Source organism: Schistocerca cancellata, chromosome 2, assembly GCF_023864275.1.
Source record: "Schistocerca cancellata isolate TAMUIC-IGC-003103 chromosome 2, iqSchCanc2.1, whole genome shotgun sequence".
Lineage (NCBI taxonomy): Eukaryota > Metazoa > Arthropoda > Insecta > Orthoptera > Acrididae > Schistocerca > Schistocerca cancellata.
Window position 1 is genome coordinate 371093186 of NC_064627.1, and position 20594 is coordinate 371113779.

Consider the following 20594-nt stretch of genomic DNA (forward strand, 5'->3'; position numbering starts at 1 on the left):
GGCGCTTTGTTTCTGTATTGAAAAATGGCATCCACGTCTCATCCATTGGTCACAACCGATGAAAAGAAAGTCCCATTCATGCTGTCGTTGTGCGTCAACATTGCTTGGCAACATGCCACACGGGCAGCCATGTGGTCACTCGTCAGCATTCGTGGCACCCACCTGGATGACACTTTTCGCATTTTCAGGTCGTCATGCAGGATTGTGTGCACAGAACCCACAGAAATGCCAACTCTGGAGGCGATCTGTTCAACAGTCATTTGCGATCCCCCAAAACAATTCTCTCCACTTTCTCGATCATGTCGTCAGACCAGCTTGTACGAGCCCGAGGTCGTTTCGGTTTGTTGTCACACGATGTTCTGCCTTCATTAAACTGTCGCACCCACGAACGCACTTTCGATACATCCATAACTCCATCACCACATGTCTCCTTCAACTGTCGATGAATTTCAATTGGTTTCACACCATGCAAATTCAGAAAACGAATGATTGCACGCTGTTCAAGTAAGGAAAACGTCGCCATTTTAAGTATTTAAAACAGTTCTCATCCTCGCCGCTGGCGGTAAAATTCCATCTGCCGTACAGCGCTGCCATCTCTGGGACGTATTGACTATGAACGCGGCCTCATTTTAAAACAATGCGCATGTTTCTATCTCTTTCCAGTAAGGAGAAAAAAAATCGGAGGCCTTAGAACTTGAATGCACCTCGTATGAATTCAATACAATTATCAGATCAAATCTTCATAAATCCAGTTATTTATCATCTATTACTTATTTTAAATGTGGTTCCAAACTTTTTTGGAGAATGTTGGAGAAAACTTTCTAGGCTAATTAATGAGATGCCTCTACAATTTTTGCATTCTTGCTTACATACCCTTTTTATGGACCGATACTACAATCACATCTTTACACTCAGCTGACACCGTTTCTTCATTTCAAATGTTGGTAACAAGTTTATTTTTTTGTTTCGCAAATGTATCTCCTCCATTTTTAAGTAGATCAGCAGGTGTTACATCTCTCCCTGGAGTTTTGTTGTTTTATAGTACTGTGATTGTGTCTACTGTATCTTTCATTGTCGGCAGTGCAACTAAGGGCTCTATGTTTTGATATTTATACTGTTCTTCCATTTATGGTTGTTCATCCATTTCTGTAACATCTAAAAGCTCCTTAAAATATTCTTTCCAAATTTCCATATCTTTTGTTCTTTTCAATACTGTATTGCCACTTTTTGGGTTTTGTTTCTCAATCGGTAAAAACAAAACCTTTATAGGATCACTTTGTTGTCCAACTGCTGAGACCCCTTTTTCTCAGTAACAGGTACAAGTCATATATCTTGATACTCACAAACTCACTTGTCATAACCTATAGCTGAACTATCTACTTACATGTTTGGCCTGATAGTCTAGTGGTAAAGGGCATGCCTTCAAACTGAGAGGGCATAGGATTGAATCTTGGTCACAGGTTTGCTAGTCATGTTTTAACATAACCTTCACCTCCCTATGATGTGAGGAGGCACCAGAAACAATACATGGTTCAGATTCTGTGTTAAACTATAGGTCTCCTTTCTTCAATTGGATAATTGGGGTAGGATACATATATGAAAGTTGCTGAAGTGATATGCAATAGAAAGGCTTGTGCCAGGCCACTGAACCACACAAAATTATCATTATTATTATTCTCATTTATACACATAATTACGTTTATATGGAACCCTCAGAGCATGAGTCTTACTTGCATTTGTCCAGAATTCATCTTTAATGCCATACATTAGTAGTGGTACGCACCCTTTTCTGATGAACATAATTAACCCTTAAAAATCTCTCACATTCCCTACAGCTTTATTCTTTTAATTAGTTTTTCCACACGTTTCTCTTTTCCCTCTGAGAAAATTTTTGATTCTCTATTAACGTTTTCATATGCTTCTTTGCCTTCGTCGGAATCTTCCTGTATGTGTTTTCCTTCGGAGAACCATAGATTTTTCTTTCTTCTTTCCTTTTTCTGAACAGTTCTGTTACCTCTCCCACATCTGTTTTTATCATTTCTCACTGGCCTTCAATGCTGCAGTTGTCTTCTGGGGGGGGGGGGGGAGGGGGGGGGGGAGGAGTGGCCTACTCTTGGCCCCAGGTATAGGTGCCCTTGCCTCAACTGTGTTGTGAATGTCCGTCCTTGGAAAGTAGGCACCCATAAATTTTTAGGTTGGTTGCACTTGCACAACTATGTAGTCTCACTCCATTATCATTACTTTCAATGTGGAAGCTTTCTATACCTGCTGTTCCCTTCCAAGTAGTCTCCCTTCCAACATTAGCATTGGCATCTCTAACAATGAGATTCATATCACATCCTGCTGTCTTACTTAACTCTTCAAGTATATCACAGAAACTGTCTGTCTTTTTGTCCTCCATTACCTCAGTTGGGGCATGTAGTGTAATTATCATTATATTCGTGAATCTACCTCTTAGCCTAAAAGCTATTCTGTCATCAATTGGTTGAAAATCAGTTACTGCCATTGCTATTCTTGTACTCACCACAAAACCTACACCCTTCTGGAAATTTACATTTTCCAATCCACTGTAATATAGAATGTGTTTGCATCATTTTAATTTTCCTATTCCTAGGTTTCTCATTTCTTGCAGTGCTACTGGATCCATTTCATATTTGTCAAGTCCTTCACACAGATTATTGAGAATCCCAGGTGTTGCCAAACTTCTAATGTTCCATGTTCCAAATCTTAAGTCCTGTTTGTAAGCCATTTTTGATATTTTTTGTTTCCTGTTTCACCCGAGGCATGTTCTTGGCATTTCAAAAAATTCTTTTTTATGGGATGCGCTGTTAGCCCAGTGCCCAACCCTGAACCTGGGAGACTAGTCCAGTAATTTTTTCACAATGAATATTTTATTTTCTCACTACCCTCCAACTCTGATGGCAGCATACCCATCGAGCTTTCTCCATTTCCAATGGAGAGATACCCAATGGAGGTAACTGGCAAATCCCCACTAAATATAAGAACAATTAAAACATGCACAGTGGTGGAATTTTGGTTAGATAGCTTAGTGGATGGAAGAAAACAACTTTTTATCGTACATGGGTGTGCAGGTGTCTGTGACAGCTTTGGATCTCATGGTGAAAAGAGGGTAGGTCCACCACTATGTAGGTCCACCACGATGTAGGTCATGTAGAGTACACTCACTAGGTTCAGTGGCAAAGAATTTTTGGGCCTGTATGAAAATTTTCTTTCATATAGCCAAAAGGTTCATTCCTAGTGTAAGGGGAACCATTTAAACTCCATGCGCAGCAACTAAGGATCAATTACCATGATAATGTACAAGAAGGTGTAGGAAAACAACTAGGGGAGGTGAGAACTAGTTTGATGGCAAACGTGTTGTGTGTGAAAAATTGGGAGTTGGATAAAGTGCGATGTTTCGTACACAGCAGCGTGGTTCAAGTACGGAAATTAGATTGTGATCAGCTTATGCCCGTTGCAACAGGTACCTTTGGGACCATGGACACGGAGTTGTCTAAAGGGTTGGCAGTAGCGAATTTGAATATTTCAGAGGAAGATTATTTGGATACAACAAAGCCAGCCACCAGTACAGCTGCTTTACGGTATAAGGGAAGCCCTTGAAAGGATCAGAAAAGTTAGCAATGGAGCATATGTTATCAGAGTTTGAAGATTTGTTTGATTCTCATGGACCACTGTCAAACACCCCAACAACACAACACGCAAACCCAACTGGGAATAAGCCAACTGTGTATTGTAGAACATACCACAAGCCTCATCACCTCCAACCACTGATGGACAAATTTATTCACGAGCTGTTAGGAGATTGTATTATTGAGGAAAGGACAAAACCCTAGGGAGACACCAGATGGGATCAGCCCAAAGGAGAGTATGGATTGAACCATAGCTTATTGTTTTTGTTGTGATTACAGGTATCCTAATATGCTTATGATTCCAGATGCTTATCTGATACCAAATGTAACGGAAACTTTGGACAATGTGAGGCAGTGCAAATATTTTTCTACCACGGACCTGCAGAGTGGCTATAATTAGCTACAAGTAGTGCCAGGGGATCACCCAAAAACAGCATTTGCAGTTTCATCAGAGCATTATCAATATACAATCATTTTGTTTTCTCTTTTGTGGGGCCACACTAACGTAGAATTTTTGAAATGATATAACCACCATTTGACTGCATACAATATATTTATTTCACAATCTAGATTTCAGCGTTAGACTATTTTCAAGTGCCACATTGTCAAAAAACATCCATGTGTCTCACTCAGGTCAGAAGTTTTTTGATGCTGTAGCACTTGAAAATGGCCTAAGGCCAAAATCTAGATTGTGAAGTAAATATACTCTACACAGTCAAATGGCGGTAATTTTGTTGTTGTGGTCTTCAGTCCAGAGACTGATTTGATGCAGCTCTGCATGCTACTCTATCCTGTGCAAGCTTCTTCATCTCACAGTACCTACTGCAACCTACATCCTTCTGAATCTGTTTAGTGTATTCATCTCTTGGTCTCCCTCTACAATTTTTACCCTCCGCACTGCTCTCCAATACTAAATTGGTGATTCCTTGATGCCTCAGAACATGTCTTACCAATCGATCCCTTCTTCTACTCAAGTTGTCCCACCAATTTCTCCTCTCCCCAATTCTATTCAGTACCTCCTCCTCATTAGTTATGTGATCTACCCATCTAATCCTCACCATCCTTCTGTAGCACCACATTTCGAAAGCTTCTATTCTCTTCTTGTCCAAACTACTTATCGTCCACGTTTCACTTCCATTCATGGCTACACTCCATACAAATTCAGGAAAGATTTCCTGACACTTAAATCTATACTCAATATTAACAAATTTCTCTTCTTCAGAAACGCTTTCCTTGCCATTGCCAGTCTACATTTTACATCCTCTCTACTTTGACCATCATTAGTTATTTTGCTCCCCAAATAGCAAAACTCATTTACTACTTTAAGCGTCTCATTTCGTAATCCAATACCCTCAGCATCACCCCATTTAATTCGACTACATTCCATTATCCTCGTTTTGCTTTTGTCCATTCCATTCAGCTGTTCTTCCAGGTCCTTTGCTGTCTCTGACAGAATTACAATGTCATCGGCGAACCTCAAAAAGTTTTTATTTCTTCTTCATGGATTTTAATTCCTACTCCAAATTTTTCTTTTGTTTCCTTTACTGCTTGCGCAATATACAGATTGAATAACATTGGGGATAGGCTACAACCCTGTCTCACTCCCTTCCCAACCACTGCTCCCTTTCATGTCCCTCAACTCTTATAACTGCCATCTGGTTTCTGTACAAATTGTAAATAGCCTTTCGCTCCTTGTATTTTACCCCTGCCACCTTCAGAATTTGAAAGAGAGTATTCCAGTCAACATTGACAAAAACTTTCTCTCTGTCTACAAGTCGTAGAAACATAGCTTTGCCTTTCCTTAATCTATTTTCTAAGATAAGTCGTAGGGTCAGTATTGCCTCACGTGTTCCAACATTTCTACGGAATCCAAACTGATCTTCCCTGAGGTCAGCTTCTACTAGTTTTTCCATTCGTCTGTAAAGAATTCACGTTAGTATTTTGCAGCCATGACTTACTGACTAATACTTCGGTAATTTTCACATCTGTCAACCCCTGCTTTCTTAGGGATTGGAATTATTATATTCTTCTTGAAGTCTGAGGGTATTTCGCCTGTCTCATACATCTTGGTCACCAGATGGTAGAGCTTTGTCAGGCCTGGCTCTCCCAAGGCTGTCAGTAGTTGTAATGCAATGTTGTCTACTCCTGGGGCCTTGTTTCAACTTAGGTCTTTCAGTGCTCTGTCAAACTCTTCAAGCAGTATCATATCTCCCATTTCATCTTCGTCTACATCCTCTTCCATTTCCATAATATTGTCCTCAAGAACATCGCCCTTGTATAGAACCTCTATATACTCCTTCCACCTTTCTGCTTTCCCTTCTTTGCTTAGAACTGGATTTCCATCCGAGCTCTTGATATTCATGCAAGTGGTTCTCTTTTCTCCAAAGGTCTCTCTAATTTTCCTGTAGGCAGTATCTATCTTACCCCTAGTGAGATAAGCCTCTACTTCCTTACATTTGTCCTCTAGCCATCCCTGCTTAGCCATTTTTCACTTCCTGTCGATCTCATTTTCGAGACGTTTGTATTCCTTTTTGCCTGCTTCATTTACTGCATTTTTGTATTTTCTCCTTTCATCAATTAAATTCAGTATCTCTTCTGTTACCCAAGGATTTCTATTAGCCCTCGTCGTTTTACATACTTGATCCTCTGCTGCCTTCACTATTTCATCTCTCAAAGCTACCCATTCTTCTTCTACTGTATTTCTTTCCCCCATTCCTGTCAATTGTTCCCATATGTTCTCCTTGAAACTCTGTACAACCTCTGGTTTAGTCAGTTTATCCAGGTCCCATCTCCTTAAATCCCATCTTTTTGCAGTTTCTTTAGTTTTAATCTACAGTTCATAACCAATAGATTGTGGTCAGAGTCCACATCAGCCCCTGGAAATGTCTTACAATTTAAACCCTGGTTCCTAAATCTCTGTCTCACCATTATATAATCTACCTGAAACCTGTCAGTATCTCCAGGCTTCTTCCATGTATACAACCTTCTTTTTTGATTCTTGAACCAAGTGTTAGCTATGATTAAGTTATGCTCTGAGCAAAATTCTACCAGGCGGCTTCCTCTTTCATTCCTTACCCCCACTCCATAATATAGTTTCGAAAATTGTTAACACTGGCGTACACAATTTGTATTAAAGAACATTCCAGCCACATTTCAGCATTTCTTAGACTGAGTTCTGTGAGGACTGAAACCTACACAATGTATGGTATATTTAGATCACATATCTTCCTCACAAAATAATGAAGGAGAATGTCTTAAGGCTAAAAGAAGTGTTTGAGCAATTGTATCCAGTGCACTTAACGTGTAGAGAAATGTCACTTTGTGCTAGAGGAAGTGCAGTACTTGGGGCACGTAATTAATTGCGAGGGAGTCTTTCTTTTTTTTTCTTTTTTTGGTTTTAGGGCGCACAACTTCAACGGTCATTAGCGCCCAGACTACGTTAGGAATGCACCGTGAGGCACGAGTTTAAAACAGCAACTAAAAGGGAAAACATGATAAAAGACAGATTGACAGGCATAGGATAAAAAAAAAAAAACAGCATAATCAAATGTCCTGAGACATGTTTGTCAAGGTGATAAAACGAAGAATGCGAGCAACTGCTCCTGGGTCATCCGCTAAAATGGCATCTAGAGTACATGGCAGGCCAAGATCAAGACGCAGTGTATTAAAATCCGGACAGGACGTTAAAATGTGGCGGACCATCAGCAATTGCCCACATGGGCAGAACAGTGCCGGCGCAGCCGTCAGCAGATGGCGATGGCTGAACCGGCAGTGTCCAATTCGTAACCGGGCCAAAGCGTCCTCCTCCCGCCGAGAAGGGCGTGAGGAGGAAGTCCAAGCCGCGGGAAGAGGTTTCAAGGCCCGAAGCTTGTTGTCCGTAAGTGCAGCCCAATCGGCATGCCACAGTGATAAAATGCGCCGACAAATGACCCTGCTACAATCTGATGAAGGGACACAACAGGAAGCTGCCCGAGGCTGGAGGACCGCAGCCTTGGCTGCGGCATCTGCAGCTTCGTTCCCAGGGATACCGACATGGCCAGGAACCCACATAAAGCTAACCGGAGAACCGTCATCCACCAGCTGCTGAAGAGAGCGTTGGATCCGGTGCACGAAAGGGTGAACCGGATACGGATCACTGAGGCTCTGGATGGCGCTCAGGGAATCGGAGCAGATGACATAAGCAGAATGTCGGTGGCGGCAGATGTAAAGAACAGCCTAGTAGAGGGCAAAGAGCTCAGCTGTGAAGACCGAACAATGGCCATGGAGCCGGTATTTGAAACTTTGTGCCCCGACAATAAGAGAACACCCGACCCCGTCATTGGTCTTAGAGCCATCTGTATAAATGAAGGTCATATTAATGAACTTCAAACGAAGTTCGACAAAACGGGAGTGGTATACCGAACCGGGGGTAACCTCCTTTGGGAGCGAGCTGAGGTCAAGGTGAACGTGAACCTGAGCCTGTGGCTCTCGCCCACTCGAAAGGTTGCAGGGAGTGAAAAATCAAAGTGTTGAAGGAGGCGACGAAAGCGAACTCCAGGGGGTAGCAGGGCAGAGACATACAACCCGTATTGACGGTCGAGAGAGTCGTCAAAAAAGGAACGATAAGACGGGTGGTCGGGCATTGACAGTAGCCGACAGGCATACCGACAATGCAGTATATCGTGCCAGTAGGTGAGTGGCAATTCACTGGCTTCAGCATGAAGACTCTCGACGGGACTAGTATAAAACGCCCCGATCGCAAGACGTAAACCCTGATGTTGTATGGAGTTGAGGCGGCGTAAGATGGACGGCCATGCAGAGGAGTAGACGAAGCTCCCATAATCCAGCTTGGAGCGGACGATCGGCCGATATAGGCGAAGTAGGACGGTTCGATCCGCTCCCCACGACATACCACTGAGAACACGGAGGACATTTAGAGAACGGGTACAACGGGCAGCCAAATATGACACATGTGGAGACCAGCTAAGTTTCCTGTCAAATGTGAGACCTAAAAATTTTGTTGTCTCCACGAATGGGAGAGCAACGGGACCGAGTCCTAAGGACGGTGGGAGAAACTCTTTGTAGCGCCAGAAGTTAATACAGACCGTCTTCTTGGCAGAAAAACGGAAGCCATTGGCGACACTCCAGGAGTAAAGACGGTCAAGAGAACGCTGAAGACAGCGCTCCAGGAAACATGTATGCTGCGCGCTGCAATAGATGGTAAAATCGTCCACGAAAAGGGAGCCTGATACATCAGCTGGGAGGCAATCCATTATTGGATTGATCGCTATGGTGAAGAGAGCGACGCTCAAAACTGAGCCCCTGTGGCACCCCATTCTCCTGGCAAAAGGTGTCTGACAGGACAGAACCCACACGTACCCTGAACTGTCGATCCATTAAAAAGGAACGAATAAAAAGAGGGAAGCGACCACGAAGGCCCCATGTATGCATGGTGCGGAGAATGCCCACCCTCCAACAGGTGTCTTAAGCCTTCTCCAAATCAAAGAACACAGCTGCGGTTGGGCACTTCCACAAGAAGTTATTCATAATGAAGGTCGACAAGGTAACCAGATGGTCAACAGCAGAGCGGCGCCTACGAAATCCACATTGTACATTGGTAAGTAGGCGTCGAGATTCGAGCAGCCAAACCAAACGAGAGTTAACCATTCGCTCCATCACCTTACAGACACAGCTGGTAAGCGAGATGGGTCGATAACTGGAAGGCAAGTGCTTGTCCTTCCCCGGCTTAGGAATCGGTACAACAATAGACTCGCGCCAGCATGCGGGAACATGTCCCTCAATCCAGATGCGATTATAAGTACGAAGAAGGAAACCTTTACCCGCAGGAGAAAGGTTCTTCAGCATCTGAATATGAATAGAATCAGGCCCTGGAGTGGAGGACCGTGACCAGGCAAGTGCATTTTAGAGTTCCCGCATGGTGAATGGGGCATTATAACTTTCCAGATTCGAGGAGCGGAAGTTAGGTGGCCTAGCCTCCTCTGCCTGTTTTCGGGGGAGGAAGGCAGGGTGGTAATGAGCAGAGGTCGAAACCTCTGCAAAAAAGCGGCCGAAAGCATTGGAGACATCCTCAGGGGCCACAAGGACGTCATTCGCGACCGTCAAGCCAGAAACTGGTGAGTGGACCTTCGTGCCAGATAGCTGGCGCAGGCTACCCCAGACAACAGAAGAAGGAGTAAAACTGTTGAAGGTGCTTGTGAAAGCAGCCCAGCTGGCTTTCTTGCTTTCTTTAATAATACGACGACACTGCGCACTTAATCGTTTATAATTGATACAATTCGCCACCGTAGGATGGCGTTTAAAGGTGCGTAAAGCACGTCGACGAGCACATAAAGCGTCTCTACATGCTGCGGTCCACCAGGGGACAGGTATGCGACATGGAGAAGAAGTAGTGTGAGGGACAAAATATTCAGCAGCAGTGAGAATGACTTCCATGAGGTGTGCGACCTGACTATCGCAGCTTGTGAAGGTTTGATCCTGAAAGGTCGCCCTGTAAGAGAAGAGCCCCCAGTCTGCCTTGGAGATGGTCGAACTAGAGGAGCACGGAGAGGGGGTATGATGCAGGAGATGGATAACACACGGGAAGTGGTCGCTCGAATATGTATCAGAAAGTGCATACCACTCAAACCGGCGTGCAAGTTGGGTAGTACATATAGAGAGGTCTAAATGGGAATAGGTGTGAGATGTGTCCAAAAGAAAAGTAGGTGCAGGTAGCTGAGCAATAATTTGCATCATGTCTGCCCTGGTAACGGCAGACAACGATGGAGCATAAACGGTACAAATGGAAAATGTAAAAGGGGGGAGAGTAATTCGGACGGCAACTGCCTGCAGGCTGGTGTGCAATGTGATGGGATCGTAGTAAATATCATCCCGGACCAGCAACATAACCTCTCCAAGAGTCGGAACACCTACTACAGGGGGTAGGTCAAAGCGCACAGAGGTGTAGTGTGCCAAGGCAATTTGATCGCATGGGTGTAGCTTCGTTTCCTGGAGGGCTACGATGAGCGGACGGTGCAAGTGGAGCAGCAACTTTAAGTCCTCTCGGTTGGAGCGAATTCTGCGAATATTCCAGTGAATAAGTGCCATCGTGAGAAAAAAAGGCTGAGGGCCTGGCTTCGAGCGAGCACTGCCGCCGCTATCAGTAGGCGGACAGTCATCGTCCATTGGTTCTATAGGTTCATCAGCCATCTTGTTAAGATGGCCGGGAGGGGGAGCTTCCTCTGCAGGTGAACGGCCAGATGTTCGGCTACCAGCGATGCGGCCAGGTGAAACAGATGACGGCCTGGAGCGGCAACCGCTGTGTGGCACAGGAGAAGAAATGCGCCGTGGCGGAGAAGGAGAACTGTGCTTCCTACGAGCCTTCTTGGAAGGACGTTTCGTGGAAGTACTGGTCGACGGCTGGGAGTTCGAGGTACGGAGGAAGTCTGCACGGGACGGTTCCTTCCTGAAGGCCTGTGCATCTGACTTCTGGGTCTTCATCTTGGCAGAAGCTGATGAAGGTGCTTGTGTCTGAGGGGTGATGGGAGGATGAGGAGACGTCGACCACACGATCTTAGCACTGGCCGAACGAACGACCGTGGTGCTGAAGGTCAGATCGCATGTCTGCGTCGCCACTTCCATGGTAGTCCGAGGAGAGGCGAGGACAGTACTGTATTTCCCCGCTGGGAGCAGCATGGGCTTCCTACTAGCAAATAGCTTGCAAGCAGCCGAGGTTGACACTTTCTCTTTGACCCGAATTTCTTGGATACAGCGATCGTCCTTGTAGATGGGACAGTCACGGGAGGACGCTGCATGGTCACCCTGACAGTTCACACAACGAGGAGACGGAGGTGGACAGTCACCCTCATGGGCATCCCTGCCACAAGTGACACATTTAGCCGAATTGGAACAAGACTGGCGAGTGTGATTAAAATGCTGACACTGGTAGCAGCGCGTAGGTGTCGGGACATAGGGGCGAACAGAAATAACCTCGTAGCCCTCTTTGATGCATGACGGCAGTTGAACACTATCAAAGGTCAAGAAAAGTGTTTGAGTCGGTACAAGGTCATTGTTGACCTTTTTCATGACCCTATGGACAGCCGTCATGCACTGCTCAGCGAGGAAAGACTGAATCTCCTCGTCAGTCAATCCGTCAAGTGATCTAGTATATACCACACCACGAGACGAATTCAAAGTGTGGTGAGCCTCCACCCGGACAGGGAACGTGTACAGAAGTGTGGCCTGAAGCAGTTTTTGTGCTTGAAAGGTGCTCTCAGTTTCTAGTAACAAGGTACCGTTACGCAACCTGGTAGAAGACTTGACAGATCCTGCTATGGCATCTACGCCCTTCTGGATAATGAAAGGGTTGACAGAGGAAAAACCCTTTCCGTCCTCAGATCGAGAAACTACGAGGGACTGTGGGGCAGGCGGTAGTACTTTTGTCACTGGTGGCTGGTCAAGTTTCCATTTGTGGGCAGAAGTCGAGAGAGAAGAAGAAGAGAAATCCATTGCGGAGGAATCCCCCATGATTGCCAGCGTCTCCGATGGCGCGCTCCTTCCTTGTGGGGACTCTCTCAGAGGGCACTCCCGTCTTAGGTGAATGTTTACACCTCAGGTCACACCTCCCGAGAAACAGACGGAGGGACCAATCGGCATGGTCAGAAGGTATCAGCTCAGGCAATCACCCCTCCCTGGGCCTGGCCTTTACCAGGGGGTACGTGCGTGCCTTACTTGTCTACCCAGGGCGGGGAATTACGCGTTACCCCGTCACCGGCTACGCGTGCGAACACGTGGGTCGGCCTTCAGGCGCGCACAGGGAGGAAGGAAGAAGAGGAAAAAGAAGATAGAGAGGGAGAGAGAGGACAGACTGTCTCAAACGCCAAGGCGGAGACCAGAGAAGGCAAGGAGAAGAAGGCAAGGAGAAGAAGGCAAGGAGAAGAAAGCAAGGAGAAGAAGGAAACGAGAAGAAGGAAAGGAGAAGAAGGCAAGGAGAAGAAGGTAAGGGAAAGAGTAAGGAAGACAGTGAGATGGAGAAGAACAAAGAAAGGAACCAACCAAAGGAAGGAAGAAACGAGTAGTGAAAAACCAAAATGACCGCAAATATAGGTCGTGGAACCGTCCGTCTCCAGACGCAGGCACTAACTACCCCCTTTAGGGGGAGGGACTCCTTTTAGTCGCCTCTTATGACAGGTAGGAATACCTCGGGCCTATTCTAACCCCCGGACCCGCAGGGGGGCGAGGGATTCTGAATGGACCTCAGGATAATAAGAGCCACACAGGATTTTCCAATGCCATGGATGGAAAAGGAACTGCAATCTTTTCTAGGGTTAGCAAATCACTAGCGTATATTTGAACCAAAATTTGCAGAAGTTGCGCAGTTGCTAACTCATGTGTTAAGAAGGGGTTAAATTTCAAAGGTCAAAAAAGTGCGAAAGAGTGTTTGGTCGACTGAAGGAATTGTTAAAAACTGGACTGGTACTGGTTTTCCCGAATTATGAGAAGGAATTTGTGCTCTCCCACAACACACACGATAATGCTCTCAGGTACGTACTGGGCCAAGTTGTGAACAGCTCAGAACATCTGGTTGCCTATGCACCATGACAGCTGAGTAAAGTGGAAAAAACTACTCTACAACCAAGAAGTAAATGCTGAGTGCATTATGGTATTACTTGTATGTAAGGAAATTAAGAGTCATAGTATGTCATATGGCCTTGAAGTGGCTTTCGGGTTAAAAGATCCATCAGGTAGATTAATGCACTGATTGCTTACTCTCAGTGAATTTGATCTTCAGGCAGATGGCTTCAGTCTAAAGATTTGTATATTACAAAGAGTGGACCACACAACTGTGGAATGGCAGAAAACCGAGGCTCAGCTATTTGCTGCATATGGAAACATGATTCATTATGTACAATGGACTGTTATGGAGCCAAACCAACCTTGGACCTTGTGTTGTTGTACCAGCCATGCTGCAAGAGGAAGTAATCAGACAGGTACTTGATTATATGTTAGCTAGCCATGGGGGCCATAGAACCACAGAACGATATATAGCAATGTTGGTATCAAACATGGAGACAGGGCGTAGGATGGCACATAAAAAACAGTTTACCATGCACATAATTTGGTGAGTAAAGTCAGCAATGAATTCCATCACACAGATTACCAGAACCCAGCAAACCATTTGAGATGATCCGTTTGGACATCTTGGGTCCTTCTGGGCAAACGCCAAAGGGAAATAATTGTGTGTTAACAATAATACATTATTTTTCATGTTATGTGGAGATCGTAGCTGCTCCAAGTCAACAAGCTGGCACAGTACCATATTTTACATACTATAAGACGCACCTTTTTCTTCGAAAAATTGCCTCCAAAATTCAGGTGTGTTTTATACTCTCACCTGTCTTAAAAATGGCCATGTAGTCAAGGGAAACCTATCTCTACTTGGTAACACAGGATTCAATTGTCAGCAGCAGTGCACCAATGTGACGAACATTAGCTGCGGGGATTCACAAGCTTGCTTACACTGTCTCCCTCCCTCCCTGTCATCACAAATCCAGAACACTGTCTAGCCTATGATGTGTCATTGCAGTCTACGGTGCCAGTGAACTTGAATTGGAAATGATTTGTGTTATCGGTAATAGTACAATATTTTTGTTAGTAGCTACTTTTGTAATGGAAAAAAATAGAAGGTATTCATATGATGTGGACTATAAATTGAAAGTCACAGCATATGCAGATGAACATGGAAACACAGCACCTGAGCGGCATTTCAGCCCTCCACCAATAGAAGAAACCATCACGACTGGCTGGCTACTAAAGAAGAACTGCAAAAAATGAGGAAGACTAAATGTGCAAAAAGAGGACTGAATGCACAATGGCCAAAACCAGAAGATGATGTTTTGAAATGGGTTCAAGAACACCATCAAAATTGCACTGGAATTAATATAAAAAGGATTCAAATACATGCTCATAAGCTAGCACTACAGTGGAACTTAACAGATTTTAAGGGTGGAGTTGGCCAGTGTTACAGGTTTAGGAAGCATCATGGAGATAGCATGCAAACAAAACCCAAACTATCTCAGGAAATGCCGTAAGAGTATGAAGAGAAAATATTATCTTTATTATTGAACACTGAGAGGAAACCAATGTGTCATTAAGCCAAATAGCGAATACAGCTGAAACTCCTCTGATATTTAATGCATCGGGTAAAAGAAATGTTGCCATGAAAGGTGCCAAAATTGTAAATATAAAAACAAGTTGACATGAAAAAATGCACTACAATGTTGCCCTTTCATGTTGTGCTGATGGTCCTAAACTTAATCCAATGATCATTTTCAAGCACAAAACAATGCCAAAACCTTCTGAAATACCGCCAGGTGTTGATGTTCACACACATGACAAGGGCTGGATGGACAAGGCTGAAATTATGGATTAACAGAGTATGGGAGAGAAGAAAAGGTGCTTTACTGAAAAGGAGTTCTCTTCTTGTGCTAGATCAGTTTAGTATTCATCTGAAAAATTCTGTGAAAGAGAAACTGAGACAGGGAAATACAGAACCTTGCTGTTATTCTGGCAGAGCTTATTTCACAACTGCAACCTCTTTATGTCTCAGTAAATAAACCATTTAAAGTGTGTATCGGAGAGGAATGTAACAAATGGTTAATCTGCAATCACACAAGTATATCAGTGGATGAAACAGTCACAGCCTAGAGTGAGAGAAGATATTATTGTTAAATCTTTCATGAAGTGTGGCATGAGTAACACTCTCAATGGCAGTGAAGGCCACCTTATATATGAAGAGGACAATGATGCGAATGAAGAGGAGGAGGAACAAGAAGAAGAAGAAGAAGAAGAAGAAGAAGAAAGTTCAAATGATGATTTTCAGGCATTTAACTGGTGAGTTCAGTTTTACAAACTAAGTTTTTTTTTTTCAGTCTGACTTTGCAATCTAACAATAAAAATGGTAAAAATGTTATTTTTTTAAAAACTGCTTAAAAATTATGGTGTGTCTAATAGTCCATAGCATCTTATACTCTATAAGATATGGTATGACAAGTATGGGTCAACAGTTGGTTGCTAAAATTCAGAATCCCAGAGTTATTATCTAAGGACCAAGATACTAAACTCATATCAGAACTAATAAAACAATTGTGTTTTTTACTGCAAATTTGCAAGTTATGAACAGATGTTTACACATTCAAGCAAATAACAAAACAGAATGGGTGCACGGGACAACAGGAAAGATGTTGAGTCAGTATGTCAACAGTCACCATAATATCGGAGACACGCTCAGGGCAAACCAGAAGCTTTGTCACTGTTACCGGCACTGGTCCCAAGAAAGGGGGGAAAGAGTAAGAAGTATAACATGGCACAGCAAGTTGATCAAGCCACTCCCACAAACTCTGAACATATTTTGCCATATGCATTAAGATCTAAGGTTAGCGTGATATAAAGAGGAAGGGATACTGTTTTAAAATTTATTGAGGGGGTTTATTAGGTGAATTTCCATATATCTCATGTGACATACCACAGGAATGAGAATATGTGAAGTGAATGATGTATAAATGATAAGGTATTTTGTTTTTATTTATATGTATTCTGCTGGAGAATGTACCAAGGTGTAAAGCATTGGGGTGTCTATACCACTGTACAGTTACAGACCGATGTTCAGGAGATGTCGACAGGTGGAAAGAACAATCTTAATTTCTAGGTTATAATGTGTGAATGAATTTCATTCTTGTGGTACGTTCACAGTTAATTGGGAGATATTAAGCAGGTTGTTTATTTGAATTGATACTGGTGTCCTGTTAGTGTAATAATCTGGGGGTTTGTCTTAATTTGCAATGGGCTTCAGATAGCAAGAGATTGTGTTTGTTTATTTTGTTGTATGAATATAGAGTAAGTAAGTATAGCTATGAGTATTTCAGGTTGTAGGTTTAGATGGAGCATTGGAAGAAAACGTAGCTCACAGTTGGCACTTAGTGTATTTTAGAGAGGATGTGGTAGGTGAACGGTTTTGGTGTGCTGCAATTTTTTGCACATGTCCTTTCTAGGATAAGAGTGAAAGAAAGAAAGAAAGAACTGACATCATCATCAACATCAAGTGGAAGAGCTGTGCTGGTGTCAGAGAGAGCAGGCTTCAATATGCCCAACCACAGTGGTTCAAACTACCATGTGCACATGTGAAATGGAGCTGTTTTTACAGGAACATATCTCCAGGAAGTAGGAACGCACTGGACATAATGTGAGTGATGCAGTTGTAGCTATTATTAATTGCTATGGGCAAGGGCACCCACAGAAGGCAGAGTGGGCAGAACTACAGGACAGTGGATTACTGCTGTATGGAACCCAATGTGACATTTTGTGACCAACTTTTTTGCTTCCTGCAGCTATAACAGGGGCTACAGCCTTGAATCTAACATATCCTCTACTGTATCTGCCTGGCAGTTCTTTCAGAGTCTTTCCAGCAAAAAGCTGTTCTACCTGAATTATACCTTTGACACAACCACATTAAATTCTCTCAGCAAGTTAACAGCTGCACAGAATTGGCACATTAGTGCAGGGTAACAGATTCACCATATTCAACAGTGCCATAACAAGTACCAGCATCAGGTCACGCTAATGGGAATCTTGCCCTCAGGAACTTTCTTAATCTTGGTTGCCACTTGTATCATCTATGTCCATTATCAGTGCAGAACTGCTCCACTGATCTCTCAGTCTATTAGCTGCCTACACAAAGGCTCACCCACCATATGTGAAATGAAGCGATGCACCAAAAGAAACTATTCCATGAGTAGTGACGGTGTATAATGAGTATAAAGGATAAACCATACACAATAGGTGTGGGAACGTGGAAATGTAAATGGTACAGAATCAAATAATTTAGTAAGATCACAGGCTCAGCAGCAGACTATAATTCGGAGGACTGAATTCTCCCCAAGGGGGGAAGAACTGTCGCGGCACTGGCTTTAGTGGGCCACAAGTAGCAGCCCGTTACAAAAATCCAGTGGCAAGCACTGTAGTACTGTTATTTCAGAGTATTACACTCTTCAAGCTGCCTTATGCTGGACCAGGTTGCTTCACAAACTATGTCTGGCACAGCACTTTTCAGGTGTATGTGCAGCAAGGGGCTTTTTGTCAGAACTATGCAGCAAAGATGAGTACATCTGGGCATCCAGCAAAGCCAAAGAGTGCTGGAACTGAGGACTTGTCTCATGTCACTCAACATTATACCAGTCCCATACTGATGTCAGACTGGGCTTCTAACATGACCACCACTGGTGTAGTGTTGCACTTCAACTTCAGCCCTGATTTCAACACAAATGTAGTCTCAACACTAGCTGGTTTCCTCCTCTGACCGCACTGCCCCCTAGTCATGCCCCCTATAGTCATGGGCTTCCTAGCACCAGATAGCCTGATACTTTCAGGCATTGAACTGTGTCTGCCCCAAAGAAGCCATTCAGCGCATACCAGCACCTAGCGCTCCATCCGTGGAACTCGTGGGTTTGCCCTGGCCATGCTGTGTCAGACTTGCTCCCTATCTGTCTGCCAATAGCACTCACTCCTGGCTAATTCTCTGTGCTGACACGGCCTACTCAGCAAAGCCACCCCAGCTGCCTGTTGTCAGCTCTGCCAACATCAGATTCCACCACCTCAGCAGTTCTTGACTATACGCATTGGCCGACTTTTCTGTATAGAATGAGCTACCAACAACAGTTGTTTATCTTCTGAGATCATTCTCTGGGTCCGGTTTTACCCATTCCCTGAGGTTACTCATACTTGGCAACCTAATGCCCAGCTGGCCATCCTGCTGTCCTCGAGTGACTGTATAATGGTCAGCAACCTGGACCACTACATCATTCTTAAACAGGAAAATGAGTTCTGAAGTGTCATAGAAAAACCGGTTCAACTCTTTATTGATTTATTATATTATGAACAGTAAATACTACAAAAAGTTATGGACTTTTACAAAACTTTCGAAGGATGACAAGTTACTGTGTGTTTGAAACCAAAAACAAAACAAACCTCTTGTTACAATGACTATCAACAGTTTTTGAGCATACTTACAGAAAGAATGGCTTCAATTGACGCCATACAAGATGAATCGCAGGGTTACTGCTCATCTTCTGGAACATTTCATTACATTTGGGGCTAATGTCAGTATCATTTACTGAAGTTTCATATGAATACTGCAGCCCACTGAATTTTTGCTGGAGTTCATCAATCCTGGAAAAACAACAATAGAATATAGTAACTTCCTGAATATTTCACAAAATAGTTACACAAGGAAACATTTCAAATGAGTTACCTGTCTGATGTATCCTCGTGAAATTTTAACATTCCCAACAGAGCTTCAGTACTTCTGCCACAGAAAAAATGCTGAATCATCAGGAAAGCCGCATATTCATTAGATACATTGTGCTGCTCAAGAATTGCAGAAATTTCTCTGTATTCCTGCATAGCCTTGTTGAGATCTCTGAGAAAAGAACAGGATTGTAATTATTTGGAAAAATACCAAGACTACCACATACCCTGTGGGTATGAGTATGAGCCACTAGCCCACAAGGGAAAAACTTGTAGTGATGCATATGCTTCGAGCTGAAATCATACTGAAGCAAAATTCCAAAATTCATGTTCTGTATTTAAGTCATACTGAGAGCTAATATTATGTCTGCATATTACAGGTAAGGGCAGGGGGGAGGGGGGGTTCTAGATGCAAATCACATGCTAGCATCAGTTTGCACTAAAATCACGAGATGAAACCTGCATACCACCAGACACTTATAAATGTCCTATGCATTATTTCAAACAATCTCAATAACACCTCTGATTTATTGTCAATGCAAACAAAATACAACTGAAACAACAACAAAATTCATTTCTTTAAACAGATGTCTCTGGAAATATTAAGAACATCCATTAAAAAATAAAATGTTCACTGATCAAATGTAGTCGTACAGCAATTCAAACAGAGACACAGATTGTTTGGATTTTCCCTGCTCTCATATGTTGTGTTAAAGCACCTGCTCCATTCTGCACATTTTTTGCAACCCGTTGACTTGTTATTTGCCTTTTGTTGGTTCCTGCTTTTGTACAACGTGTGTCTTCATACAAGGTGTCTTTCTCATGTTTCTTGGAATTTACAGTGGAGGACATGGTTATTCTACATTCAACCAGTGCTATTTTACTGCCCAAGTATTTGTTGTAGGTGTCAGTCATATAAAATAATAATCTTTTTAGGTCAGCAGACACTATTCTGTGCACATAAGTAATATGACGGCATCCACCTATAAGTCTCAGGCATATTTCCATTATATTTAACAACTGGCATCGTTTTGAGATAATATGCTAGCATGAGATAATGTGATAGTATGAATTCAACACTTGTACCATTGTACAGGGTGGCCCACATTTGTGGAACCACACTTCTGCAGCAAAACAGCTCAATGAACAGACATTTATAGCTAAGTCAATAAAATTATTCTGGATTTGTGTCCGCATTGTCAACTATAATATTCCACAGTTTCAGCAACTATTGCAAGACGCCTTGCTCAGGGTCTGTTGCTAAGAATTTTAAGAATTGTATTGACTGTGATGATGGCTGCGGAAGACTATGTTTACTGGAACCTGTGAGGCAGTGTTGCCAACACAGCAACCATTTTGAAAGTCACAATCTGGGATCCAACTCGTAATTATCAAATGGAAAGAGGAAAGTTAGACATGTCCAACAGATAAAGATTTACACAAGAAAAACAATGGTGTCTTTCTTTTGAGCAGAGCTTTATTCATTCGCAAGTTATGACACGTTTTTTCCTTACAGGTGATATGAAAGCTGGTGGCATGAACCATGCACTGAGATCATCCTAATATCAAGAGAGAGGAGCACCCATATTGTCACAAAATATCTCAACCAATGCCACCCAGGCAGACCACCAATTACTCACAGTGTAATGGTGAAACTTAATGAAATTC

The 20594-nt window shown here is 43.3% G+C and overlaps 1 protein-coding gene across 2 annotated transcripts in view; it reads right to left on the bottom strand.

Moving 5' to 3' along the window:
• The window catches only part of LOC126161767 (ATP-binding cassette sub-family A member 7-like), a 601933-nt gene that overhangs the window by 485891 nt on the left and 95448 nt on the right, over nucleotides 1-20594 (bottom strand). For both annotated transcript variants that reach the window (XM_049917824.1, XM_049917823.1), the window contains exons 9-10: nucleotides 18931-19098; nucleotides 18690-18848 (exon numbers count right to left, since the gene is read on the bottom strand). In XM_049917824.1, the coding sequence (XP_049773781.1) occupies nucleotides 18690-18848; nucleotides 18931-19098 (327 nt within the window). The remainder of the gene's footprint in view (nucleotides 1-18689; nucleotides 18849-18930; nucleotides 19099-20594) is intronic.